Source organism: Venustampulla echinocandica (assembly GCF_003357145.1).
Source record: "Venustampulla echinocandica strain BP 5553 chromosome Unknown scaffold_5, whole genome shotgun sequence".
In the NCBI taxonomy this organism is placed as follows: domain Eukaryota; kingdom Fungi; phylum Ascomycota; class Leotiomycetes; order Helotiales; family Pleuroascaceae; genus Venustampulla; species Venustampulla echinocandica.
The window spans coordinates 1,408,921-1,436,535 of NW_022474210.1; the positions used below are offsets into that span (position 1 = coordinate 1,408,921).

The window sequence follows — 27,615 nt, forward strand, 5'->3', positions numbered from 1 at the left end:
TACCCACTAGGGATAAAATGGAACCATGCCCATGTGCTTTTGAATACCACCCGTTACCTAGCTATTGCCTCACGATCATTACTAGCTACTTTGTCAGTATCTAGCCGGGGGGGCTGTGCTTGGGTGAAGATTGAGAAAGGATTGGGTCTTATGTGCACACTTGGCTTATGGGTGCCGTCGTAATAGACATGAAGAGCGGCTAGAGCCCGGGAACTCAATTTAGCCGCAAAGTTTGTGCTTGGAATGAATGTAAAACTTAGTAGCAAATTGGAGGAAAGAGACATTTTTAATAAGAAACGCGCTGGCAAGTCGTTACTCTTATTGATAATCACAAGATGTACCTGTAATAGTAGTCGACAGCTAGAACGGCTATTGCTCGTTGGAATATATTCTTGGCCAATGGACAATTTGCCAATGATAGTATTAATTGGGCACTACGCCAAGAATTGACTTTGACAAAAAGCAAAAACCCCCAGGATTTTCGACACTAGTAGTAGCTACAGGGGTACTTTAATAGGTCATAATGATAGACATAATACCAGTGTAGGTCTTTTTATCTGCTATTCCTATAAGACTAATACCGAATTTGCTTAAGATGCAGGCACAGACTGATGTCACCCAAACCGGCTGTGATATATAAGATGTATAAGCTCACGACCTGGTAAAGGACTCCAGCGCACCAATGCCCTACCGTCAAGGGGATATTGCAAAGGTACGCGAATGTGCCAAATAGTTGCAGGCAGAAGGCGGAAATTCTAACATACGAAGTGCTTCGGACAGAGGGTCAAAATAGGGGGGTTACCCTTGTCCGGAGTTAAGTGGTTGCCGAACCCCTATTCCGGCTGCCGGCATCGCTAATATTTATTTACCTACTCGAGTAGGTAGGTAAATCTGAATTTCTCACATCACCTCGAACGTTACCGGCCATAAAGAGTACCAAATGATCACAGATCGTTAGCATTTGCCTCTTCCATATTCAGGCCTTCCCATCCTCTAATATCGCACACACTTGTTGCAGTGCTCGGCCACGGTAATTACGTTTATTGCTCTCTGCCCCGAATTGAGTTGCGCCGACTGAGACCGGAGGATCAGGCTCCAAAGTCCTACTACATTTAATTATTTGCCCCAGGAAGCCGGCTTTCCAGTGGTTATCTATTGGACGATTTTGAACCGCTAGAGCCGAGGATAGTGGCATCGTTGGTCTAAACACCTTTCCACTGGGGACACGTTTTCTAACCGTACACCGATAATTAAATGCCGACCGTACGCCTCCAAGATGATGTACTTCCACTTCTGCGTCTATCCGGTATAACTTCAGCTCTCCTAGCTCTTAAAACAAAGACACAATAGCCCACGAGAGTAGGAGCAAAGCATAGCCTGTACCTGGCGAGTACGCCGCTCTCAACGATCTAGCAGCGCCGACACCAATTCCAACCCTCCGAAGGCAAATCGACCGAATTATAAGCCAATTAAGGAACCTCGTGGTGAGAAACCAAATTACAAGTATAACAGATAGTCTTCTCATGATACTAGGCAACTCTCGTTAGATAACTGCACATTTCCTAATGGATTCGCCAACCGGGACGAGCTTGCTTCACCTTTGCCGGTACAGAATATTCACGAGAGTCATGAGAACTAACAGGCATATCTTGAAGAACGTCGCTCGTAGGGACTAGCGTAGCAGAGAAATGTCGAGCATGAGGCCGATGAGCAACGGTCCGTCGAAGGCGGCACCTATCACTAAGCTTCTGGGGATACGCCAGAGACGAATATTCGAACGGCACGAGGCCCTCGAGCTTTAAAGCTAGACACCGAGATATATACTGCGCCATACCTGATCTCATTCTCGATCTCCTGTACCCTCGCAAGACTGGGACTTCAAGCACTAGCAGCATATCCTAGAGGCCCAGTTGCATCCAGTGAGCTTTAGGCAACGGTTGGCGGAAGCATGATTATGATTTCAGGGGGGATGGAATTTAGAGCCGGTGGAAGGAATGAAGACGCCAAAGTAGAAGGGAACAAGACGGACGATTCTAGCGGAAGCCAAGAAACAGTTCAAACCATGGTCGAGATCGGCACACCCGACCATGAAGATCGCGAAAAGAGGAGGATAGAACTTCAAAACGCCCACAAGGCTATAAAGCTGTCATTATTCTTACCGTCCGTCTTTATCTCTCGGCGCAAAAGGTCTGGGCCAACCTAGCCATCGGCCTCGAGCACTTTACTCCTCCCATCCCGCTCTTTCTCACACGCAATACATTTGATAGTTGTGTCGCAATATTCTCGTGGGATCTCTGGCTTGGCTCAGGCATTCTCGTTATCTAGCCATCTGATCGGCCTCAAGGATTTGCAGCACGTTCGGGCATGGGTTGGGGCCAGGAAACCTGGCTTGGCTGGGTCCTGTTCGCCCTCGCTATGCCCTACTAGGCTATATATTACGTTTCTACGGCTCAATACGAATTGATGGCATGGTAGCGAGCTTTCCTGTCGGGACATTTATTGTCAACATGTTCAAGACGGCGATTCTAGGCAAGTATTAAGATTTATTATAGCACGCACCACTTGGTGCTGCTGAAGGGAGTATTGGTGGAGGCCAGGTGGAATGTCAGGGTTAGCAGGGTTCCCAATATGGCTTTTGTGGATACTTGACGGCAATTAGTACTTGAGTGCTTGATCTAACGAGTCGAAGGAGGAGACATGATATGTATATTGTGGGATTACTTTGAGTGTTGGAGTTGCATTTGTGGTGGCTATATTGGGGAGTTTGGTATGGTCACGAGACGTTTTGCCGGTAGTCTGTCTAGTGTGATGGTACGAGATTTGCCTCTTCATTTTAGTTTATTTTTGATTCATTAGTTCATTCATCATAAATCATCATATGGTGGCGGCGAGGTATCATACCCTCGCAGTGAGCTATATATTGCTGTAGCGCCATGTTGAAAACGAGAGACTGCCGGATTAATCTCATCTAAGTTTTCGTTCCTTTCCTCGGCATATGCTCTGAGCCTTGTGTCGTCGGGTGGGTAGTGAAAGACTTGCACTGGTAGTACCAGCTCCATGACACCGTGGTACAATCCTTTAATGCTCAACTGAAGCGCTAAGGTGTATTGGTGGGCTGATAGTGGGTTGGAGAAAGTAGGCAGCAAAGTCTTCCCAGCATGGATAGGAACTTCGAGTGTGGTTGTCCAGATGCAAGGTTCTATATCCGAAGATACAGTTGGCTCTAATAATTGAGGTTGGCGTTCTTTTCTCCAAGAGATTTCCCTATACTCCCGAACTTCGGAGACCTTTTTCTCGTCACGGATTCTCATATATGGGTCTGCCTTTGCAACGGCCAGCGTTGGCATTCGGTCTAGTCTCCGAGTCGAATAAAAGGTCCTGCTTCGCAAGTGCTGCTTCACAACAAAATTCCATTCACTAGGCCGCGCATTTAAATTACAGGAAGAATTTGAAGTGAAAACAACGCTTAAGACTGCGAATGTGGATGTCCTTGGAGTTAAAGTCAGGATATTTAACGGTGAAGGTTCTGCCGATGAGATTTCTAGGATTCCAAGCGGCCGTCCCCATCTGTATTGCTTCAGAGGTTTTGCTGTGCAAGGTCTGTATTCTCGTGGGAAATCCTCTATGACAAGAGGTGGTGCTGCAGGCGTATAGGGCATGACTATAAGCTCACGCTGTTGATTGGGTCCCAAAAGGATTTCCACAGGTGCACCGGTTCTGATGCGTTTGATCCTGAGCAAATAAATTATGCTCGGTTGTGCAAACCCCAAAAGCACCAGCCCTTGTTTGGCAGATGGGCTTAATTTGAGGAAATCCGGGTGAATATCCGAGTGAGGGGAGATGAGCTCGTCGGGGACAATGAAACGAAATGGCACGCGATGAATCCAAAGATGGCTATTGTAGCATCTAGTTGAGGGATCTGAAAATACTTTCTGCGTCTCATGCAAAAACTTTTGTATAAATCCAAATATGAGCTTATGGTGAGCTAACAGTGTGATACGGATTCTCCCTACCTGAAACTCTGCTGTCGGGGGAGGTTTGAACGAATCGTTCTCATTTCCAGGCGCAATCCAAGTCCGGATGAGACCTGAAGGCATGTTTAGTGACAGCGGGAGCAACTTTGATATAAAAAGCAGAGTATGCTCGTACCTTCAAAGGAAATGTCGATTGAAAACTCGAAGCTGCTGTTGCACACTACTTCTAAGTGACCCTGAATCTCATCGCCGCAATGCCGTACCGGGGGCTCAGGACTTGATTTGGCTGAAGATGTATCCTCCGGGAGAATTATACGAACATCCATCGATGTCGGAGCCCGTCGATCCATTATTTGGATTTTCTCCTTCTGTAGATGCGGCAACACCGCTTTGATATTCATCTGAAGCGTATTTGTGTGGCAGAGCTCGCCCGGTTCAGGAGAGGGACCAATCTCGTTAATCTCTCACTGAGAACAGGGAGCCGTCCTCGGCGCTCTACATGAAGGCGTGAATACTATCCATATGTAAAGGTTGGTATGCTTTATATGCAAGTAATATGTTCAACCGTGCATTCATTTTATACTGATACCTGATCGGTGGCACGCTGGCAGCATCTTGACACTGTGTTTGGTAGCATTCCGGGCACCACGGCTTACTGGTATTCGTTGAAATGGCAGGTGGCGTATTTGACGGAAAGGGATTTGCGGATATTCAGGATATGAATTCGAACCGCAAGAACTCCGCGGCATCCCTTCAGCCCCGACGAACATATTGCAACCACCACGCTCGCCTAGTTAAAACTGCACGAAACGACTTTATGTTAAAATATACCTAGGTTATGATATCATGGCAACATTTGATTATTCTACGGCAACTGCAGTGCTTGCTCCTGTTAAAAAGCATGTCGCTTGGTACCGTACAAGTACTACAGGAAGAATTAACAAAACTATCGTCCAAGCAATCTACAATCTCCGAATTCCCGTCGCATTCCGAGGCTGACCGCTTGGATATTACTCACGTCGGGATTGCCCACCGAGTCAATCATGTCGGCTTGGGCTATTCCTCTTCTCCCCTACCCCATCTAGAGTCTGGACGGGCATTCGGACATGGGATTTATGCGTTATCCTGACATCTTAGCCTTCCCCCCGAGAGCCCATCGCCAACCTTCAGCTTACTACCGCTACCTTGTAGATCTCTGATCCTTTGTTGTCAGAATTTCGGCCTTGAATATGGCTTCCTCCTCTGCCGTAGGTCCGCGGCTATCCTCCGCGAATTCAGCGTCCTTGCTCCCTTCGTTTCGAGCAACGGCATCTTCATCCTTGGTAGTATTAGCGATCGAATTGAGGAAATCGTAAAAGCCGTCGTCTTGTGAGGGCAATTGGCTCTAAATCGCTTATTTGGCTTTGGTAGAACCCCTTTCTAACCTAGCCGCATTATTCCTGCATTTCACAGTGGCAGGACACTCCAAATTTATGAGAAATTGTTAGTATCCAAAATAGTATGTCCAGCGACAAAGCTCGTGGCACTTCGTAAAGCCAATTTGGTCGCCGACAACATATGAACGGGCTTCCGTCGCTCCCGGATCCCTTCATGCGATCCCGGGCTATCCGCCAACCCCAGGATGCCAGACTTGAGTATCGCAGCCAACCTTGCCTTCTAGAATCTGGAATATTGAATTAAAACCACGCACATCACGGAAAAGGCCGCATACTAGTGATTAATCCAGGGCGAATTTCGGTTTAAGACTTTGAAGGGTCACAAGGACAATGTGACATCATTGTATTACCAGATCCGGAAACTTCATACCGTGATTCGTCTTCGAAGCCCCTAAATTTCATGTACCTGTTTACATGAGTGGCTAAAGCCTTGTGTGCTCTATTACACAACGAGATCACATATACTACCCCGCTATACAGCAGTGATATATCTCCGCCCCGGGCTGCCGGAATGTTACCCCTCTGGGTGTAGGGAGACTGAAAGTGTGGTATTTAGAGAGCTCCTGTTCCTTTAGGGAATCTTCACCTAATCCTAAATTCATTTGAGGAAAAGAAACGGCAAAACCAACACCATGGCTTCTGAGCAAGATCACGCGCAATCCTCCAATTTTGCAACGCAAGATATGGGGGCCCATCACAATATCAACGGAGCGGAACTTGAGAAACTTGCTAGACACCACCCAATCACGGTTTCTCAAGTTCCTGTCCCTCCATTTGAAAAGCTTGCAAATCCCGGTCCTTTGGGTCTCATCGGTTTTGCCGTCACTACCTTTGTCCTAGGCCTATACCAATGTGGAGCAGGGTGGGTTGTTTTTATCTGATCCTTTTTCTATCGACATGCTAAGTGTGACCCATCAGGCTACCACATTCCAATCCACACGGCAAGGTCGGGCCTGATCAAGCTGTGTTTGGGCTAGCTATCTTTATGGGTGGCTTTGCACAGTTTGTAGCCGGTATCATGGAATTCCGCGTTGGGAATACTTTTGGTACAACTGTACACTGCTGTTACGGCGCCTTCTGGTTTAGCTACGCCATGTTCTTGGTCCCCTCCCTGGATATTAAGGGTTCTTATGCTGGGGACGATAGAGCCTTCTCCTTTGCTATTGGGATCTACCTCATCATATGGTGTTTTCTGACGTTCCTCTTCCTCCTCGCGGCTCTGAGGACAAACTGGAGCATTGTCGGCGTTTTCTTCTTCCTCGTCCTGGCCTACCTTTTCCTCTCAATCGCCCAGTTTATTTCAACTCAGCATCCCAAAGCTAGCGTCAATGTGAACAAGGCAGGCGGTGCATTCGCAGTAATTTGCGCATTTCTCGCCTTCTATGCTGGAGCCTCGGGACTGATGGTTCAAGAGACGACATTTGTACGGTTTCCACTTGGTGCCATATCCTCCGGTACACCCAGCAATGTCAACAATGCTTAAGCACTCAAATTCAACATGCTGTTCTCACGGGCCGAGGACGATCAGTTATGGGAGAGTGGTAAAATGTGATGTGAACTCTTTTGGTAGGATGTTGACTAGTGGATAAGGTGTATCTCATATAGCTATAATAATGTGAAAAACTTATACATATTGGATAGACTGTGATACTAATTCTCGGCGGACGAAGCAACTCTACCGGGTCTAAAGACTCAAGCTATTTGCATCAAAACTTAGTTAACGAAGCTAACTCTAAATTGTTGGGCTATACTTAGTGACATTGGACAGGAAGAACTACTTGTCAGTGCTAGGACTAGTAGAGCTAGTTCAAAATCTTCCGCCTCTGAGATGCGGCTGTGTCGCTCCAAGATAACATGATATGGAGACTCTTCAGCTAACATATTCGCACTACGAAAGGAAGATAGTAACATGAGTTTAAAAGGTTGCCAGGTAAGCTAAATATTATGTGGTGCAACTCCCGGTGATATTTCCCCAGACTTGGCCCCCGCCATCAATTAATTCTTTCCAAGCTTTGACCGCCTCTCTGTAGAGCTATTAATGATAAACGTTAGAAGAGGTCTTCTTTAACTCGTGCATATGATTGGATCATAAAACAGTTAAATATATGTTGCTAAAGTGGCATATGCCGAGGGCAGCAAATCATAAACAACAACGGATAAGAGTAGCTATTATACACTTACAAGTGATATAGTCGAGATGAGAAGCTTCCCACTTCTGTCAAGGATTTGGAGGCCTTAAAACGATGGAACGAGTTGATTGATTCTAGTAATAGAGGTGGAGGAGAAGTCCTCATTATATACAGGTAAAAGTGGGTTATATTTGCCACAGTAGGAATACTTCTGAAAACTCTGTACTAGGTGGTTCCCGCTAAATAGAGGTAGTTATTTGCGAGAAAGTAAAGTCGCTTGCCATGCCATTTTCGCAAGGAACACTGTACACATATATCTCATTGTGTAGGAAATACTATGAACGGTACATGCTAGCAGATTCCGTAGCGGTATTCAACAACGAAAGGGAAGAGATAGCCAAGTTTAGCTTAGAACCCCCCCGCCACGCACTAGACTTCATTTGCCTCGAATTCATCTCTCGGAATGAAGCCTCCGATCAGATCTGCCATCCCTATAGCGCGGAGCTTTGGAGGCAGTCTTCGCCTTGGAGATAGGAACAACTTCCCTCGGCCCTTCGATAGCATCAGCGGCGCGTGCGATGTGTCCTTGCCCGGTGAGTCCTATTACCATGTACATTAGAGTCAACATCTTCTCTGGGTTCTGTAACGGCAGACACCGATAGCTGCTGGGGCTCAAGTGGAAGTGAGATACCCTTTGACGATTGTAGTAGAGTTATTGGAGTGTGGCCAGATGGTGTAGCTGAAGAGTTGGGAGCGACGAAATCGTCCTGTAATTGCTGTGAAGATACTGGAACATCGGGAGAAATTTGTGTACTGCTCGCATTCGTCAATGCCCACAATGCATCTTTCCTTTCAGTTGCCCACTTGTAGCCAATGTCTTGAGCATTCCTAGTATGCTTGTATGCCTTCTTAAAGTCTTCGTACGAAGCGCAGGGATTATCACAGCTTAGAAGATACTGATGATATTCTAGACAAGCTGCGGTCTTACCGGTAGCCTCTGTACTAACGACTCCACTGCCAGCAGATTCGCAGATTACGGGATCTGACGGTGTAGGAATCTGCCGCGTATGGTGACCATAGAAGTTGAGATTCTCACCATTGTATCCAACTGTAAGAGCTTGTGTTGTCCCGCAAAATTCGACATTGGATTTGTTAATATGTGTATGCACAGCATATGCTCCCTCTGTCATAAGTGCTCCATTATAGGCACATTGTAGTTGTGCTACTTGCATGCTGCCGTTATAACCCTTTACTTCAACAGCAAAAGCCGGCATTGCAATATCATATGAGGTAGGAGAAAGTGCGCTAGACAATTCATCGACCACTTCCGGAGGGTAGTTAGTCTTACGGTAAGACTCGAAAATATCTGGTTTGGCATTACTTAAGCCAGTAGTCAGGTGGTTGTCGACGTCCGACCAGGCGTAATTGGCGCTCTGTCTGTAGCCTGAAATCATTGCCTCGCGCGACGTCCGTTTAGAAAGGAATGGGTAAGCGGAATACTGGATAGTAGCTTCGTTCTGGCATCCTTTTGTAGCTGCTAGATACTGGTTGTAGTCTAATCGATCTGGTGGTTCGGATTCCCGTCTTCGATTTAATAATTTCCTGATATCCTCGTAGTCGTCTGCCGTTCGTGCGTCAAGATTTCCAAAAACGACATGGTTTCGTTCGAGTTGGGGGCCGAAATCCTTGTCGGCTGATGTAGTTGTAGAAGATGATTGTCCAGTGGACTTTTTCCCAGCAGACTTCCTTTCTCGTCCTCCCATTTTCTCAAACGCTTTCAGGTTTTTCTCCGTCAGACGGGCACGTTTTAGAGGTCTTTCGACATCGGTCTCGATAGATCTGTCAGGTCTCCGTTTCCGAGCCTGGTGGTTATGGGTGTGTGGTAGACAAGGATAATCTAGTATGTCATGTATATGTTAGCACGCTGGTTATCGAAAACAATCACTATAACCAACTTTGACACTGTGTTCTCGAAGGTACAGGCACCGAGCCTTCGATGGGGCTTGGAGTTGGCACACGCGTAAGTGAGATAGCTCCACACTGTGACGTCTGACGATCTTCTTGTCGTTGCTCGAGAGAACTCCGAGATTCGTAGGAAGATCCTAATACGTGCTGTACTAATCCAGAGCGCTGCCGTGCTTGAATTCGGGAACTTCGTCTCTGTGGCACTATCCAACGTCAACATCTTCGCAATCATCGTACAGAGAAGAAAACATGCCTACCTGAGGGGGTTTGGAGTAGATCTAGCAGCGGTTGCTGAGGAGCCCGACGTGGACGAATCCGCGTAGATAGTGGATTCATGGGGACGTGGATAATTGCAAAGAAGGCGCAGTGTTGATGGTGATGGAGGTTTGGGCAGACCTAAAGGCCAAATTTGGTGGGCAAGGCAATATTCCTTTGTCTGTGACAGAACAAAGCTTCCTAGTCGACCTGGTATCGACTTTGAACTTTGTACACTATTCTTTGTCCCTAGCATTGATATTAGGCAGCATGCACTTCTTGATCCTGGCAAATGCATTGCATTCCACTTCTCCTGATCAGCCGCTCTCACTGCATAAAGGGTGAAGCTAGGTCTACAAAATCCCATGGAAACCAGAAGAGAATAATGAGATGATACCCAAGATAAAGGAGGGCTGTTGGTGCACATGCGCAATTAGGTAGGAAACACCTAACCGGTAGTATGAACAAATGTTGCCTTTACTGGAAAGCGTCGAATCGGCAAAGCGCCTGTGTTATAGTGCTGATACTGTATGGTGCTGTGGTTGTGGTGAGCCACTTTTGTGAAGGTGAAGGTGAAGGTGAAGGTGAAGAAAGGCGAAGTAGCTGTAGCTACACTGACGTGGCGCAGCTGCACACTAGGAGGTAATGAGAGCTGTACAGCTTTTCTGCTATCCTCCTTATAATATTTGAAAATCTTACAAAGTATATCAACTGTTTATTATTAACTATATTTAGTTTTAAAACAAGAACATCGTTGAAGTAAGAAGTGTGAATAAAATCGAGTTAGTAAATCACTGAGTAAACACATTATATAAAAGATAATTATAATCTTCAAAAGGGATTTGCAAATTTAGAACTTGAAATAATAAGGACTTGACATATTTTTAGTTAAAGCTCTACTTTATATCTATACTTTATAATGATAGAGATTTCTTTGTTACTCCTGGGACTCTTTTCTCAGCACTCTCGCTTACTGAAGTATAGTCGTAGTCACCCTTCGTATTTCCTACTAGGATGTGCTTCTAACTGAAATCTATCTCGTTGATAAAAATCTATATCTTGGTGAAGCCAGGGGCCTTTCATGTTCTCCCCTTGCAAGCCCCGTCGACCCGGAAATGGCGTCCAAGTTCGAACAAAGCCGACCGCTCGAGGATGACCAACAAATCAAGTATTACAAAGAAGCCGATCCTTAAGACATCTGCACCGGAACACATCAAATACCGCCTGCGTAAGCAGCAAAAGAAGACACAGACGAAGAAGGACATGAGGGGGCCTAAAGATGTGATAGCAGGAAAGGACCAAGGTCTTGACGACAACGACAACGTGGTGAGCGCAACGAAGAAGAAGGCGAAGAAACGCAAGGCGGATGGGGATGCGGCTAAGAAGGCACCAAAAAAGCAGAAGAAGAAGAAGAAGGATGAGAAAACAGCAGTTGAAAACGTACATCTGTCGAAGAGAAGACTATCGTCAGACGGACGACCAGAATCTGTCCATAACCACACCATACTCCAAGAATTACATAGCGTTGAAGATGAAAACACCGATAGGACAGCGAGAGCTGAAAGTGACCATGAAAGTACACTAGAAACCAACGAAAAGGTGACACGTTTGCGGCATCTAGATATTCACAAGGAAGCTAAAATAAATCAGGGCCTCGAAGTTCTAGAGTCGAACGAGGTATTTTCAGTGAAGGGCGATGAACTCGAGTTCTCCCATACAAAAGTCATAATGCGGCGCGGTCCCCTTTTCTTGTATTCGACTACTAGAACTCGATATAAGAAAGGAACGCAAATTGATCTCACAAAGCTCGAGATTCATCCAATTCCACGGCCCCACATCTACCCAGTCCTTCCGACTCTAGCTCCCAACCCACTGCCTCCGCATGTGTTTCTTAAACGGCCCAACTTGATCTCCTATGCCCATTCCGAATGCTTGACGGAAATCAGCGCGCTGTCTATGCATGAGGCCCAGATGTGCCAGATGATCAAGCGATCTCCACACCCTAATGTGGCTAAGTACTTTGGCTGTCTTATTGATGAGGACGGCAGAATATCTGAGCTGTGCTTTTCAAGACACAGAAAAACACTTAACCAAATGGTTGAAGACGGTGAAATTTTCGACCGGACAGCGTGCTTGGATAACATCACGGCGGGAATCAAGCATCTTCACAGCTTGGGAATGATTCATTGTGATATTAATCCGCATAATGTGTTCGCGGACGTGGAAGACTTTGTGATTGGGGATTTTGATTCATGCGCATTGGAAGGAGATAAGCTTGGGGCAAAGGCCGGCACTCACGGTTGGACAAGCGATGATTTTGTTCTTGCACAGCGCGAGAATGACTGGTTTGGATTCGCAAAGATTAAAGAGTTTCTTTTGTCTCCAAACGATATTAAGGAATGCCTATGACTAGGATACAGACAGCTCCCCCTTCCCAACCAACTGGAACAATCCAACCAGCAATCAATATCATGGACGCTCGCATCATTCCAGGGATCCACAGTAGTCGATGCCGTTTCACTCTATCTATCGATTTATGCTGTCGTTGGAGGGAGGTGGAGGTGGAGGTGGAGGTGGTCGTTCAACATAGCTGCTAGAATATTTGCAGCCGGTCTTTCTGCAATCTCCCATTTTAACCCTGTATGTACTGTTGTCTTCTTTCTTGCAATTGCGGAAATTGCAGTAATTGACGAGTTCTTCCTCCTGAAGCAGTCCCATTCTAGATATCTGTGAATTTATTGATACTGTAAACAAAATGAGAAGGGACACATTTACTTTCGATTGAGACTCGGTTTGGTTGTTGTGTTACGGTGCTAAAATTTCAGACTCCGGTATGTATATTTAATCTTGTGTAAGGACGAGTTGCTGTTTGTGGAGCGGACAGCAACTATAATTGTTTGGTTTCTGCTGAGATAGGCGCACCGGAAATGGCAGCTTATACCTTAAGGCTGGTCAAGGGAGTCTTTGCACTGACGTTGTTGTCAGGTTAGAGCGTAAAGACGGAAAGGCTTGGAGAGGAAAATATCTTATAGAAAGAACTGTTGAGTCTTAATCCTTCGAGGGAATTGCATTAACAGAACAAGACGAAACTCAGGAGCACTGATTGTTATACCACCCCATTCACGGCCCGTTGACGAACCGTGGACGCTCCGTTTGTACCCTTGATGCCCTGTTTGACGCCCCGTTTATACGCTTTACTGCTCGAGACAGCATTCTCCTGCGAGGCAATCATGCATGCGCAGTGATGCCCATACATGGCAATACCATATCAATAGGCTGAAGATGTGATGCAGCAGGGCTGTATCGGAAATGACGATTGGAAGATGGATGTATAAATATCTACAGCATAGTATCGGCAGAAAGAAGTTGTCGATTTGGCTTTTTTGAAGTGGCCAAGGAATAGACGCACAGCAGTTTCGGGCCCCTTCATGCGAGTGTGCCGTCTGTCTAGGAATTTTTCCAAGATTCTTTATCGAGAGGCTGTCTGCTCGCTACCGGTAATGGCCATCATAGTGTCTACAATCCGCTCATCATTGGAGCCTACTATTTTTAGATGGCTCGTCGTATTTTGCTCTATACATAAAGCATACTACTCACAAAGCAATCCAAGGTCTACAGGTTATATTCAACTTTACAACTAGCAAATTGTTGATTAGAGATGGTGTGTGAGGTATTCTTGCGGTTGTCCCGATCGCGGTAGAATCGAGCAAGAATACGAGGGGGTTGAGTACGGGGAAAATGAGCATTGTTCAGAAGGGCCTTTATTGCGCAAAGATGTAAGTATTCCAGCGTTAGGCAACATCACAGGTGCCCCAATTTCGGGACACATCATACTTGCAAAAGACAGCGTAGATGAGCTGAAGTTGAGACTGTTGCTTTACTTTTATATGTTTTATATACATACGAAGTACGTACCTAGGTAACACCAACAACCAGCAATTGTTTCTGCGGTGACAGGATTAGCAGGCAGCTGGCGAAGCAACCTTGATTTAAAAAAAACATTCCTTCAGCCATGTTTATCACTAGGCCAGGAAAGACGATTTGCATAAATACCAAGCACGGCAAACTAATGAGCGCTTTATTATCAATGGCATCAACGTCGTGCTCAACTCAAACGATTGCCTCGATCAAAGATATCCTGCTTAGCAGAATCGCAAATACAATTTACAGAACCTCCCCCACACACACATGAAGCCAAGATATTGAGTTCGAGTCCAAAGTGAGGAGTATTCTGGAGCAGAGAAACGCCCGGTCTCGTACGAAGTTCGAGAAACAAGCCAACGATATCATACCCGGCGCCAATGTCTTTCAGGACCAATCCCAGAAGTCGGACTTCTGATCAACCCTTAATGAACAGCAGCGGCACACTGTCGACAGTTATAAGAGTTTCGTCGCAGGTTTTCTCCCAGTGCTGGCCAACACGCTTCAGCGGCTTAAACCAAAACATGGATAGGGATCAGGACTGGTCATATAGGGAAGATGCCTATGTCTCAAAGACTATCAAAGTCATCGATTAGATAACTGGCACACGGCGGAGCTTGCATCAAGAAAATACGCCACCCTAGAGTAAGCCCACTTCAGAATAACTACCTTACAATAAGCTGATAGTACGCTAACAGCCGCTTTCATTAATGCAGAACAATTTGATCAAGTTCAGACTAATGACAAGACCGTTCCCCTACCAGCCGATACTTTCTCCGCGTTGGTACGAAGACTCCTCACGCCAGCTGCTCCAGTTCAGGTTATTAAGACACTATAATACCAAAAAACATATAAAATTAGCTATAACTGAGTGGCCTAAGTGAGAAATGGAGGAGACTTGCTCGGTATAGTATACAAGACATACACGTAACAGATGTGCTAGGTTTCGACTGGTTGTGCTTTGTTATATGATACACTAATTATTTCTAACGCCCACCTTCCACCTTTTATCTCTGTCCCGATGTCAACACCATACATCCGGACCAGCGAGGGTCAAGATTGCTCAGGAGAAGAACGCATGTAATTCATTGCTGTTAAAAATCAATTAGACTAGCACTATCACCGAAGGGATTGAGGCGTATGTTTACCGGAAATGAAAGCTTACTGTAGTTGCAAATAATTATAGCGTAAGAGTCGTATTCGGCCTTAGCGAGGCAATGCTCGTGTCTCGCCGATCTGGTGAGACAACTGATGATTTTATTGAGGATTTGACGGTGGCGCTTGGAACTGGGCATCTTAAGGCTGGGAGTCCGTACCGTGGAGAGCGAGATGTGAACAAGTTGACGGATATCGAGGACGAGGTTGCGGTTTCGGGTGAGAAGCAGATCTTTGCACGAAGGAATTCTGGCTAGGCCCATGGCCTATGGGCAGATCAGAAAGCGTACTGTACATACTCCCGCCACAATATCCCTACCTCGGGGATGATAGAGCCGAGTAGCTGGGTCTTCTGCATCTCTAAAATTGAAATTGATGCTCCACTCACCTACTGCCTACCACCGTTACGTCCTAAAATAATTTCTGTGAATGCCAAATAGCATGTTTTCATAGCGAATAGCAAAACGCAGAATTGAACAAAGTCTACACAAGCGTCAAGATCTGCATTTCGCAATCTTCGAACCATGTTTGGCCCGTCACCCCATTATCTCTGTTCAAGCCCGAAAGGAAGATTCCAACACGTTGGTAGTCTTCCCCCGAAGGCTTTAGGAGCAATCCTTCATCTTTGGAAACTCGCAAGCACCACAGTGGGCCTTCCATAGCATCTATGAACTTCGGTTCATGATCTAGGAGAGCGTGACCAGCTCTAACAAGGCTCTCAGCGCCAACTCCCCAAAGCTCGTCATCTAGTTTCTGTCGAGCTCGTTTCATTTGGCCACGGAGCTTGATCTTCCCACTTGTGACTGCTCCGGTTGCGTCTGGGCCAGCTAAAACTGTTTCGGTATTGATAATTTCGATTAGGGGAGAATCTCTAGCCCCCTTCTCATTGGCATAAAATATTGGCCCCTGGACACTCAACCACGACCATGTCGGGGCTTGATATATCGATGATCGAGGTTCCAACGCAAATCCAACGTGCCACATAAGCCCCTGGCAAAGAGTTCCCTTCCAAAGACCAGCCAGATACACATCTCCTGTCACATCCCGAAATCTTTTGGCGATACCAGAAAGTGCCGGGAGTCTATCGTGCTCGCGAGTGATAGCCCGACGGCAATAATCTAAGGAAATTTGAAGCCAAAATGTTTCCAGTGTTATAGAATTGTGGTGTGAGACTTGCCTGTTCCATTGCCAAATCTCTTGTCCGTTGGCGGGTGCCTTTTTGAAAAAGAAATCTGGTAGGCGGGCTGATCCGATACCGATGCTTTGTACTTTGGTCTGGCATTGCCACGATACATTTCCCAAGCTATATATTAAGAGCCTTGGAGACAGAAGGCGTTCTTGAAGTGCCCAAGCTCTTTTATGGAGTGGATCTTTCCACGGTTCGTACTCATTTTGCACACCAAAGAAGATGGTCCCCATGCTCAAGTCAGGGAGAGGAAGCTTGATCCCAATCAATCTTCGATCAGTATAACGACTGCTCTTAATAAAGCAACCGGCATTACAGTCAGAGCCAGCAGCGGCTGCGATTGTTACAGTTGAGTTTCCATAGATATTTGCCATTTTCGCACATTCCGAGGCCCAATCCCGGGCTGAATCTTGCTTAATGCACAGCGCATCAACCCAAAGATATTGAAGACCCAATCTTCGAGTGACCGTCACGGCATCCTGAATAGTTTTCGGAAGCTCAGAAAGTGCGATTCCTTGAGTCATCGCCTCCCAAGTGCCTTCGCTCAGAATGATATCTTGCGGACCTCCCCAACAGTAGCTAAGTGTGGCATAGCTTGCTTTGCGATCTTCCGAAATAAGAAGAAAAATCGTGTCGTCGACAATGGAGCCAACGTCTAAAACACGTCTCGGCAGGGAGGTTATTTGCGGCGGGATGCATCGCGAATGTGTGTTGATACATTCGTCCGAAAGTTGAGTGGCCATAAACATGCCACCCTCTGATCCCGGATCGCGAGGAATCGTCTGATATTTTACGAACTTCGCGGCAGGATCGTCTGTTAAGATTTCAGAGGTTGCTTCTAATACTTGTGCCTCATATCGGGCAGGTCGAGTTGAACTCACCCTTCTTAGCAGATATCTCTAATCGGCCTATCAGATATGTCCCCGAGGGAATTATAGATGGGTCCTCCTGATGCTCGGAAGTTTTCGTGACAAAGCCACAGCATACTAAGATGTGATCTAGGCCAAAGTTTTCTCGTTCCAAGCCACGCAGGATCGTGAAGCGGGGAGAGTCGGAAGGAGGAGAGTCGGAAGGAGTACCCCAATGATACGTCGAGCGGCGGGAAAATACACTCGAAACACTGGTGTATATCAGAGAACACATTTGACATTGTTTCACAGAGGAGATAAGCAGATCAGGTTCAGATATATGTTCAAACCCCCCGGCAGTAAGGAGGGACTCTAGGGATATCTCCAGGCAAACTTTACACAAGCTTTTCCTGGGGATAACGCGGGTTGCCATCCCGATTGCTGACTTTGGACGATACTCGTGTCGCTTGCAAGCAAGATAGAGAGCGGAGAAGGCACTCGGCGGCGGTATCATTCGGGTCCTGACATTGTAACCCCAGGTTCGAATCGTGGAAGCGAAATGGGCAAGGTAAGGTGCACGAGGTACTAATAAACGCTCGTTCTGCGCTGGCAAACTTGTGGTTTCAGAAGAAAGATGCACTCGTAAGAGATCTTCGAGGTACGATGTATGACTGCGCGAACTGGAACGTGGAAGAATTTAGATTGCTCTGCGAAGCACGAAGCACACCTAGCTCTCTTGGGTGTACTCCGTTCTCAAGTTCGAGTACTTCGTAGAGTAGCCTTTACAGCAGGCTCGGAAGAATATATGTTCCGCTGACTCTGACTCCCACTCTGGCGCCTACCTGCTCCTAATGTAAGATTACCGCCACGCGTTTGATGTTGCTGACGACAACACCGCACGTAAATGGTATGTATATGAACCAAAGCTAGCTCACAAATTAAACCGCTCTTCTATCGTATAGACTCGTACTTTGCGCCGACATGGTCACTCTCTGCCGTTGCAGCCAGCAAAAGCTTTGACTTCCAGGTTCCAAGCTTTTGCTCTTCAGCTCGCTTTTCCTAGCTACCTGGTCCCACCGAATCAAGTCTGGTCCGTATTGATCAGTACGTGCCCCAATACTTCTTCGGATTTGCTTCTTTAGGCGATTGCTAATCTTTCTTTGTCGCACTGGCAGGTTGGATATAACTCAGTATCACGTGGGCTACATAGCCCTCAAGTGGCGGTGGAGCAAGAAAGTGTTTTACGGGCTGTCAGAAATGATGTCGTCGGGTGCGGATGAAGAGCCTCATTCTTCCGCAGCACCTGAGATAGGCCAGAACCAAAGGAAACACCCCTGTGTGCTTTGTCAACAGCGCAAGGTCAGGTGTGATCGGAATAGCCCTTGTGCCAACTGCACAAAGGCACGAGTGGAATGTGTTTCCCCAGCAAAACTTCCCCATAAGAGACGGAAGCGGAGATTTCCCGAAGCAGAACTGCTTGCGCGCCTGAGGAAATATGAAGAGCATCTCAGGGGCTATGGTGCTGACATCGACGCCATTAATCGTGAGGAGACCCCTATTCCTGCAACATCTTCAGTCCCGGTTAAGACCGAAGATCCTGCGTATCTGGATGGCTACAGGTCATTGTCGGTGCGCTGGTCACTGAAGAACGTAAACAGGTAGATACACTCCTCCATCTTGGCAGGACGGTGCTGATCCGAGTAGTAATTTATGGAATGACTTGAGCCACGAGGTAATCACATACGCTTTAACTCTGCCCTCGTAGTCAATATTAACACTTTGAAGTTTCGCGATATAGAAGAAATACTCCAGGGGTCTTCAGATGATGAATTAGAGACCCCCATAACCACAACCTATGATGAAGCCTTTTTAGATGCCGGAGATCTCTTACTTCCGGGGCCAGCCGTCGACGATTTGGCTTCGCTACATCCTCCACCTGTGCAAATATTTAGGCTCTGGCAGACATTTCTGGACAACATCAATCCGTTGATCAAGCTTTTCCATGCTCCAACAGTCCAACAACAAGTCCTCGAAGCCAGCGCGAATCTAAACGCTGCCTCCACAAAAATACAGGTGTTGATGTTTGGAATTTACTCGATGGCAATCGCATCTTTAAGTGAGGAGGAGTGCAAAGTGATGTTTGACGGAGACAAGGAAACGCTCCTGAATCAGTACCAGTCTGGCGCCCGTCAAGCCCTGCTTCGGGCGAGTTTTCTTCGTACTTCCGATATGACCATTTTACAAGGATATATGCTCTATCTGGTGAGCTCAGCTGCTCTACCTTTCCATCATCACCATTCATCACACCCTGATGCTGACTGGCCTGTTAGTACTCTTTTCATTCCTTCGCACTAGATCCTCGCGCCCTATTCTGCTTGACAGGAATTGCTATCCGCATGGCTCAGAGGATGGGCTTGAACTTTGATGGCACGCTTTATGGACTTATGCCATTTGAGATAGAGATGCGACGAAGGCTGTGGTGGCAATTACTTTTCCTCGATAGCCGTGTAGGAGAGATATCAGGATTCGGGCCTTCAATTCTTCAACATACCTGGACCACAAAGCTTCCCTCGAACATGAATGATAGCGATCTATTTCCGGACATGAGAGACCCTACTGTAGAACACCTTGGGATCACTGAAATGGTCTTCGTGCTTCAAAAGTGCGAGGCCGCCCAGTTCATGCAGCAGTTTAAGTCGGCCACCGGGCTATCGGCCATTGACCAGAAGGCCATCGATGACTTTGAACAACGACTAGAACAGCGATATCTCAAGTATTGCGACCCACAAGTGCCCGTTCATCTTATCTCACGCCTAGTGGCCAGTACCTCCATCGCCAAGCTCCGAATCGGTGTAACACATCCTCATCTAATGTCAGCCCGCGGTGTTGAGTTGTCCCAGGCTCAAAAGGACAGTGGGTTTATTTTGAGTCTGTGCCAAATCAAAAACCATCAGACCTTGACGCATTCGAAATCTCTGGGTCGGTTTCAGTGGTATGTAAACAAACACTTCCCCTTCCCAGCATACCTCATCCTGCTCCGCTCCCTACGAGAGCGAACAAGCGACGCTCTGGCAGATGAAGCCTGGAAGATTCTCGAAGAGTACTTTGACAATCGTCCCGTCGGCCTTGGTGCAAAGTGGCGCTCGAAACAGACGCTGCACGTGGCTCTAGCAAACCTGGTGGTCAAGGCTTGGGAAGCTCGAGAAGCTGCAGGTCAACCTTTTCAGCCGATGCTTCAGACTCCGCAGTTTATTCTTCGGTTGAAACAGGATATAGCCTCTCATAAGTCACCGGCTTCAATTCCACCAACGCAATCCACCGGCACTCTGCCAGAAGGCCCTAGTGCAGGCATCGATTCATCTGAAGGAGCCTGCATGTGGATAGATCAACCATCGATGGATGTAGGTGCGGGCTTTGACGATGCTGCAATGCCTGGAGCCATCGATTCTTCCTCGTGGGCATTTTGGGGGGATTATATGCAAATTCCGATTGTTGGGCAGGGCTTTGATGGGGGTGCAACCCAAGAATTTTACCAGAACTAACAAGTTGCCACGGAGGTTATAATAGGACATATCACTCCTCATTAATATGTAAAATAAATCGTCACTTTTCAGCTACCCGCAGCGGCTTGTACTTGAGATACCGATAACTACCTACTTAGATTCTTTGCCGTCGTGCATTATTTTCAGTCTTCTCACCCTATTCGGCATTGATACGTCTCTCAATCCTCATTCCAATTAACCGCCCCCAAAGCTTTCTCCGTCCCCACAAATGCTGCATCAATCCCTAGAGTCTGCCTCGTAAGCACCGCCTCTCCACTCCAGCTCTTATCCCCAACCTCCGCCCAGTACTGCATCATCATACCCAACTCAGTCCCCCATCTCGGGAAGAAACGTTCATACTGCTCCAAACTGATCTCTAGATATTCCGTCTCCTTGCCTGTTACCTTTCCCCACGTCTTCAGCAAGTCCCCTGTAGTAGTCGAGTCTGTGGAGGCAAGGACGAATTTTGCCGGGAGGGTTAGGTCGGGCTGTTTGACGATGGATAGTGCGAAGTGGCCAACGTTAGAGACTTGGTCGCCGATTGACAGGATGGGTGTGTTTTGGGGGACCGGTTGAAGAAGGACGTGTTTTCCGGAGGGTTTCTACGGAGCAGGGTTAGTCATCCAGTCGTACCCTCTCTCCCTAGGTGAAAGGGGCAGTGGAGATGGCATACATGAAGCGCCGGTCTAAAGACCGGAAATTGAACATTACTCGCAAACCATGTTAACCACAAGAACGTCGTCTTTTCGTACAGCGCCGGAATATCCTTAATAAACGCATCAATCTTATTCTTAGAATCGAAATGCGGGATCACGTATTTTCCTCCGGATATCTGACTTGCGTTGGGCAGCGTGCTCCAGATGTAGTGCTTCAACGTCGAAGTTTGGGCCGCGGCACGGGCGAGGTTGATGCCCTGTGCCGTTTCTACTTGTACTGCTACTTCGGGCCCGCTGGAGATGAAGGGCTCAAAGAAATCGGTTACGGCGAAGATGGCGGTTGCTCCCTAGAATGTGTTGGTTGAGTGAAGGCTGAAAGCGGCGACGAGATCCGCACCTTGAAAGCTTCAACGAGAGATGCTTCGTTATTGAGATCTGCGGAGACGACTTCAACACCTCTGTCTTGGAGGACTTTGGCTTTGGGGCTATGCGGGCGGCGTGTTATAGCTCGGATTTGGTAGGTGCCATCTGAAAGGAAGGCAGAAACTACACTTCCACCTTGGGCTCCTGTTGCGCCGACGACTACTATAAGCGGCTTCGACATGGTGGGGTTTATATATATATATATATATATATATATAAGTAGATGTTTCTTGAGGATTTATGTTTATATAGGAGGGCGAACTAGAGAGGAAATGTGTTTTTGATGTCTGGACTCCACTTGAAATTCGAGGAAGGGCTCGCAATTTATATCCGATCGCAGGAACTATCACCTCATCGCTGCTTGGAAATCCAACCTCCAATACTCGTGCGGGCGGGGGTTACACAAGATTGTTATTCAGACGGTCGCAGGACGTGAACCCAATTACGAAGAGAAGCATGCAGGCAAACGAGGGGTCGAAAGAAAGAACACACAGCAATATCTATGACAGCCTAGCAGATGCCGAAGATGTAAGGAAATGGGGATTTATTGGCCTTGTAGCTGGCTGCTGGGGGCACTGGCAGGGCATCCATTGACAATTTACAAACCATGGGCAGGACCAGGGCGGTTACATGTACTCGAGTACTGTACATCCTGTACAATACTCGTAGACACTTGTCTGCAGCTTCGAAGTCCGGAGCCATCGTCAGAGAAGAGCCACGCAAAACTGGCAAGGCATGCTGAGTACCTAGGAATGTGAACTACACGTCCTAAGCAATTGCCCCTGGATGTCTGGAATGTGCTCAAACGCTGCACAGCTAACATCTCCATTTTGTTCCCTAGGACTCTGTCCTTGGTCGTTGTCGCAAGCTGGTGATTTGCAAACCGCGCGTATGTAGATGTACCGTACCTAAGGTGCTCGTAGCTAAGTACCCGGGAATACCAGTGCAAATATCTGGCCATAACCATAACCATAACTGGAGGGGATGAAAGTTCGGAAGAAGAGAGTATTACGAAGTACAGTACGAGTAAATGAGGTGGCTTGGAATGTGCAGTGGAGCACATCGGATTTTTCGTCCCAGCCACGCCAAACGCCAATCGCCAATCGCTGATAAGAGAGAGACCACAACCGTCGGGCTCGCACTCTACAGTACAGCACTCGAGTACCATAATACAATAGTACAACTGTAATATCAACCCTCTGTTAAGCAGGCCAGCTTCTAGCTTCTAGCTTCCAGCCACCCGATCCCCCGCACTCCCACCCTCATGAAATTCACAAGAACGAACGGTCGATAAACATCAGCACATCTTATAATATCTCTCTGGTCTGGTCCTGTTCCTCCAATCTTATCCCTCTCTGATCGTGCCCTACACCGCGTGGCTGTCAACAGAGCACACCCTGCTACGAGTAGGATTCCGAGTTTCACGCATGAATACCATCAACAAGGGCATCCCCTCGCCATCGTTTTCCTCATAGCACCAACTCCTCCCCCCGCGAATCACCCGATAAAAAAAACGGACCGCTGAAACAATTCATGCGGTATCGACACTGCCCTCGGTACTCCTCCTCGAGCATTGACCAAGCTGTCCATGTCCATAATGCAGAGTCAACAGCTTTCTTCCCGCTACTACGACACGAAGCCTCTCCCTCTCCCCAACGCTGTACATCGAAGGACACATTCCGCTGCAAATATCTCGAGAGCGGCATCGAGGAACTCACCGCTGCAGCAAGAATGGGTGGAAGACTATTACACCGATGCTCATGCTGAACGAAACACCACCACCCTCTCATTCGAACCACATGCGTCTCTATCCGCTACCCATATCGTCGCAGAAGAACCTTCGAATTCGCCGCGGCAATCTCGGGGGCATCAGCGGGCACTCTCAGAATACTTGCCTTTCCGAACTTCCTCTCCAATATCAAGGTCCGCTGAACATAGCCTAGTGGAGGAGGGCCTCGGAGACACTCTAATGCCTACGCTCACCGGCGATCGAGAATTGCTGGTCAAGGCCAAGGTCGCAGATAGATCAGTAGGAGGTCTGGCATCCTGGTTTTCTGGCTCTTCAGCAGCGCTGCCCCTCGGCGTGCCAGTCGGAGAAAAGGAACTCCCAGCTCCTCCATCAATGTCTTCCTCTCGATCTACCTCGCCCGAACGGCCGCCTGCCAAGCTGACAAAACGACCTGCTTTACCAACACTCGAGTCGCCAGGCAGTAAACCGCAAACGTCGATGTTCAATTTCTTCGCACCAAAAACACCAGTAAAACCCACCAACACTGTACGAATACCCGCCGACATGAACTCAGACGAGTACCTTACCCTCGATATAAACAGCGCCTTGTTCCCCCAAGGGCAACCTCCAGACCCTTTCTCGCCATCCGCCTTCAAAAACCTCCTCATGAACGCCGAAGGACTCCTCCTAAATCTCCAACAAGCATACAAACTCCGCACGCTGTCCCTCCACGAACTCACGGCCGAGAAATCCGCCATCGAAGAAGAACTAGAAGAATCCTCCACTCGAGCACAATGCCTGCGAACACAATTAGAAGATATGGCCGCCAAGGTTTCAGCGCAAGACGCGACCATTGCAGAGCTGGCGACTCAACTTGATATAGAGCGGCACGCGAGGGCGGAAGAAAAGGAAGCGAGGGACAAATCCACAGCGTTGGTTAAAGGGAATGCTCTGGAAGCCAGAGCACGGCGCGAGACCGAAGGCGCGGAAATCCCCGAAGAAGACCTAGGTATAGCAACCGCCGCGTCGCCAGGCGCGGGGAGAGAGCGCAAAAAATGGCGTGGGTCCGCAGATCTCAGCGCAGAGGCAGATTCAGATGCCGAATCGGGGGGGGCAGAGTCTGTGTTTTCCCGCTCCCGATCCCCAACCTTGACGTTGAATTCGATTTCCACTACGAGGGATACCACACTCGAAATCCACCAAGCTACCTTCGCCAGATTAGTTCCAAATGCCAATACACCATCCCAGAGACCGAGAGTGGCACCTCAGCAGAAAAGTACATTTCAGAAGATTATGCAGGGGATTAGTCCTACGTCCCCTGAAGTGAAAGATCAGTTCGGAGGAATCGGCTTGGGAAGTGAAGGGTGTGGGAATTGTAGGGGCAAAGATGCGAGTGTGGCGTGGGATACGGTGGGATTGCTGAGGGCGGAGAATAAAGGATTGAAGGAGAGGGTGGGGGTTCTGGATGCGAGTGTTGACGGCGCGCTGGCGCTGTGTTATGGGTATGGGGGGAGATGATATTTTTGGATTCGAAAAGATTGGGGCTTTTTATAGAATGGCCTAAGATTCGTGCATTATTGGGCATATCAGTTTGTTGATACCAGGGAAGCGGTGCAATTCCCAAGAGATCATAGAAAAGGGGTTGTGGCGTTCCGGCTTTTGGTGTTTACATGGCAAGGTGGGAAATTACGGTTTGGATTCCGGGCGAGACCAGCAACCAGTATTGGAGTTTTTTTGATTGCATAAAGAATTACATAGCCCCTCATCATTGAATGAGGTGAGGCTTTTCTATAATCTTTACTAGATATGGAATTTCATTGTTCAAACCAGGCGCATCACATCACAGTCTTGTCACATAGAGCCATTGAAGTGCGGAAAGGGAGCCAATATTGTGGTGATGGATCAGATCAAAGATCCAATCAAATCATTCATTGCATTACCATTCATCGTAAGATCAAAGCCCAGAGGACCAAAAGAACCAGAGATACACGCAAACAAGCATATATATCTACATGACCCTTAATAGCCCATCTCAATCCATAAATCTCGTAAGTGAACGGCGTCCAACGTGAAATTCATAACAAGCATATACCTAGGTAGCTATCCGCTCCAAAGATCGTGGTTTCGGGTCTGATGAGCGTCTCTATTCAAAGCGCCGTCCCGGCGGCTGCTGCAATGGGCAAGCTGACTTTGCCCGCAGCGAACGAAGCCGGGGGTTAGGCAGCGGTTGGCACAGCGCGAGCCATCTCCTGCGACTCACGCTCAAGCAGTGCCTCCGTGATGCCGACAGGACAGGAGGCTTTAATCTCCTTAACCACTTGATCCACGCCAAGTTGCTCGTCCGTCCACAGTGGTTCCGGCTCTTTGACATTAGGCTCGCCAACACCGATGAATCCTCCTTCTCTGGCCCAGTCACTGGTGCGTTTGATGCCTAACTCGGTCCATACTGACTCGAGTGCTGAGATAAGATTCTCCCGGAGTTCACGGCTGTGGCCTGGTGTAGGTGTGACACGGAGGCGTTCTTGGCCGACGGGGACGGTGGGGTAGTTGATGCTTTGAACGTAGATACCATGGACGTCGAGAAGCATGTCTGAAGCCTTTTTGGCGAGTTCGGCGTTTCCTACTAGCAAGGGAATGATGTGACTCGGGTTTGGAATGACAGGTATGTCTCGCTCATTGAGAGAGTCTTTGACCGCGCGGGTGTGGAGTTGCTGCAGGCGCCGATCGCCCTGATATTCCATTTGATACTCGATCGCGGCTCTTGCGCCACTCATAGTAGCGGGTGGTAGTGAGGTAGTGAAGATGAATCCGGGTGCGAGGGAACGGATGGCGTCGACGAATTTGGAAGAACCAGCAATGTAGCCTCCAACACAGCCGTACGCCTTACCTAGTGTCGCAGTAATGATGTCAATGCGGTCCATGACTGTTCCGCGAGGGCGGCCTTGGAGATGTGCTTCGTAGTCAAGATGTTCTGCTACTCCGGCGCCATGCGCTCCATACATGCCGACGGCATGGACTTCATCGAGAAATGTAATGGCTCCATACTTTTCTGCCAGGTCACAGATTCCTTCGATCGGACCAATGGAGCCACACATGCTGTAAACGGATTCGAACGCAATGATTTTGGGGACGTGTGCAGGGAGAGACGCCAGTTTGGCTTCCAAATCAGCGAGATCGTTGTGCTTGAAGACCAATTTCTTCGCCCCAGAATGGCGGATGCCTTGGATCATGGAAGCATGATTCAAGCTGTCTGATAGAATGACACAATCCGGCAACTTGCTTCCCAGAGTTGCGAGGGTAGCATCATTGGCTACATAGCAGGACGAAAACACCAATGCTGCTTCCTTCGCATGTAGTTTTGCAATGGAGGCTTCGAGGCTGACGGCGTGCTGGTTGTGTCCGGAGATATTTCGGGTTCCACCTGCTCCAGCTCCATATTCCTCAAGAGTGTCATGCATAGCCTTCAACACCTGCGGGTTCTTGCCCATGCCCAAGTAGTCGTTGGAGCACCAGACCGTGACCTTGTCGCTCTTGTTCGACATGTGAGCGCGAGGAAAATCCTTGGCCAAGCGATTGATGTTGTTGAAGTAGCGGTAGGACTTGTCCTTATGCTTCTTCTCGAGCTCGGCATGGTAAAATGCCTCGTAGTCGAATTTGGCAGCATTTCTGTGCTGGTGGGCTGCGTTTGCGGCTGCTGTTGCTGTTGCTGTTGCTGCCGCTGGTTGCTGGACGGGCTTGACATGCTGGGGATACGGGACTGTTGATGGTGGAACGATTAGCGCGTGATACGCAGGATTCTCACGGAGGGACATACCCTTCTCGCGACCAAACAGAGTATCCTCGACAGTTCGGGCTTCACGAGCACCGCTGGTATGGATTCTTGCCTTTGCAGCGGCGGATTTCCCAGTAAAAGCCCTGATGGCGCCCAGCGCAGCTACGCCACCAAGACCAACTTTGCCGGACTTTGCGGTCTGGACAGCCATGGCCTTGCCCATGACGGGGCAACGACGGGCAATGGTCTGTAGATTGGACATGCTGCCACCGCAGGGAGAGGCATGGCGAGCGGGAGTCGAGGCGGAGACAGAGGTCGAGAGAGATCGCAGGGTCGCCGGCGAAGTCTTCTTCAAGAAAGGACACATGGACTTGGATTGTCGGAGGAGGGCGTCCATGATGGCGAGGGGTTGCGCCTACAGCGATAGCGGGGAGGGGGGGCGGTTCTGAAAGATTTTGGGGGAGTGAGTCGCTGAGAGGATGAGAGAGATCTATGAACAGAGCAAATGGAGCAAAGGCAATTGTCGAGCAATTGTCGAGGTTGGGAAGATGTCGAGGCGAAGATCGAAAATTTGCGGAGGGGGATGGTTGATTGTTGGTGGTGGTTTCGGGTATTATGGGCATT

The 27,615-nt window shown here is 48.1% G+C and overlaps 9 protein-coding genes across 9 annotated transcripts; 4 read left to right on the top strand and 5 right to left on the bottom strand.

Moving 5' to 3' along the window:
• Positions 1 to 2,864: 2,864 nt before the first annotated feature.
• On the bottom strand, positions 2,865 to 4,324 carry BP5553_07360 (uncharacterized protein; the record flags this gene model as incomplete). Its single annotated transcript, XM_032015983.1, has 2 exons — positions 2,865 to 4,087; positions 4,150 to 4,324. The coding sequence occupies 2 exons, from the start codon at positions 4,322 to 4,324 to the stop codon at positions 2,865 to 2,867; spliced, it is 1,398 nt and encodes a 465-aa protein (XP_031868252.1).
• Positions 4,325 to 6,042: 1,718 nt separating this feature from the next.
• BP5553_07361 (Uncharacterized protein) lies at positions 6,043 to 6,893 on the top strand (the record flags this gene model as incomplete). Its single annotated transcript, XM_032015984.1, has 2 exons — positions 6,043 to 6,272; positions 6,329 to 6,893. 2 exons carry the CDS (start codon positions 6,043 to 6,045, stop codon positions 6,891 to 6,893), a joined length of 795 nt encoding a protein of 264 aa, XP_031868253.1.
• Positions 6,894 to 7,990: 1,097 nt separating this feature from the next.
• On the bottom strand, positions 7,991 to 9,840 carry BP5553_07362 (uncharacterized protein; the record flags this gene model as incomplete). The annotated part of the gene is made up of 4 exons (XM_032015985.1): positions 7,991 to 8,139; positions 8,231 to 9,436; positions 9,495 to 9,707; positions 9,762 to 9,840. The coding sequence occupies 4 exons, from the start codon at positions 9,838 to 9,840 to the stop codon at positions 7,991 to 7,993; spliced, it is 1,647 nt and encodes a 548-aa protein (XP_031868254.1).
• Positions 9,841 to 10,911: 1,071 nt separating this feature from the next.
• BP5553_07363 (uncharacterized protein) lies at positions 10,912 to 12,168 on the top strand (the record flags this gene model as incomplete). The annotated part of the gene is made up of 1 exon (XM_032015986.1): positions 10,912 to 12,168. The coding sequence occupies one exon, from the start codon at positions 10,912 to 10,914 to the stop codon at positions 12,166 to 12,168; it is 1,257 nt and encodes a 418-aa protein (XP_031868255.1).
• Positions 12,169 to 15,318: 3,150 nt separating this feature from the next.
• Positions 15,319 to 17,164, bottom strand: BP5553_07364 (Uncharacterized protein; the record flags this gene model as incomplete). The annotated part of the gene is made up of 2 exons (XM_032015987.1): positions 15,319 to 16,835; positions 16,903 to 17,164. 2 exons carry the CDS (start codon positions 17,162 to 17,164, stop codon positions 15,319 to 15,321), a joined length of 1,779 nt encoding a protein of 592 aa, XP_031868256.1.
• Positions 17,165 to 18,129: 965 nt separating this feature from the next.
• Positions 18,130 to 20,411, top strand: BP5553_07365 (uncharacterized protein; the record flags this gene model as incomplete). The annotated part of the gene is made up of 4 exons (XM_032015988.1): positions 18,130 to 18,527; positions 18,574 to 18,601; positions 18,655 to 19,131; positions 19,200 to 20,411. The coding sequence occupies 4 exons, from the start codon at positions 18,130 to 18,132 to the stop codon at positions 20,409 to 20,411; spliced, it is 2,115 nt and encodes a 704-aa protein (XP_031868257.1).
• Positions 20,412 to 20,590: 179 nt separating this feature from the next.
• On the bottom strand, positions 20,591 to 21,671 carry BP5553_07366 (putative NmrA-like family-containing protein 1; the record flags this gene model as incomplete). Its single annotated transcript, XM_032015989.1, has 3 exons — positions 20,591 to 21,013; positions 21,085 to 21,414; positions 21,465 to 21,671. The coding sequence occupies 3 exons, from the start codon at positions 21,669 to 21,671 to the stop codon at positions 20,591 to 20,593; spliced, it is 960 nt and encodes a 319-aa protein (XP_031868258.1).
• A 1,416-nt stretch (positions 21,672 to 23,087) lies between these two features.
• On the top strand, positions 23,088 to 24,737 carry BP5553_07367 (uncharacterized protein; the record flags this gene model as incomplete). The annotated part of the gene is made up of 1 exon (XM_032015990.1): positions 23,088 to 24,737. One exon carries the CDS (start codon positions 23,088 to 23,090, stop codon positions 24,735 to 24,737), a length of 1,650 nt encoding a protein of 549 aa, XP_031868259.1.
• Positions 24,738 to 25,435: 698 nt separating this feature from the next.
• Positions 25,436 to 27,388, bottom strand: BP5553_07368 (5-aminolevulinate synthase, mitochondrial; the record flags this gene model as incomplete). The annotated part of the gene is made up of 1 exon (XM_032015991.1): positions 25,436 to 27,388. One exon carries the CDS (start codon positions 27,386 to 27,388, stop codon positions 25,436 to 25,438), a length of 1,953 nt encoding a protein of 650 aa, XP_031868260.1.
• Positions 27,389 to 27,615: the final 227 nt, after the last annotated feature.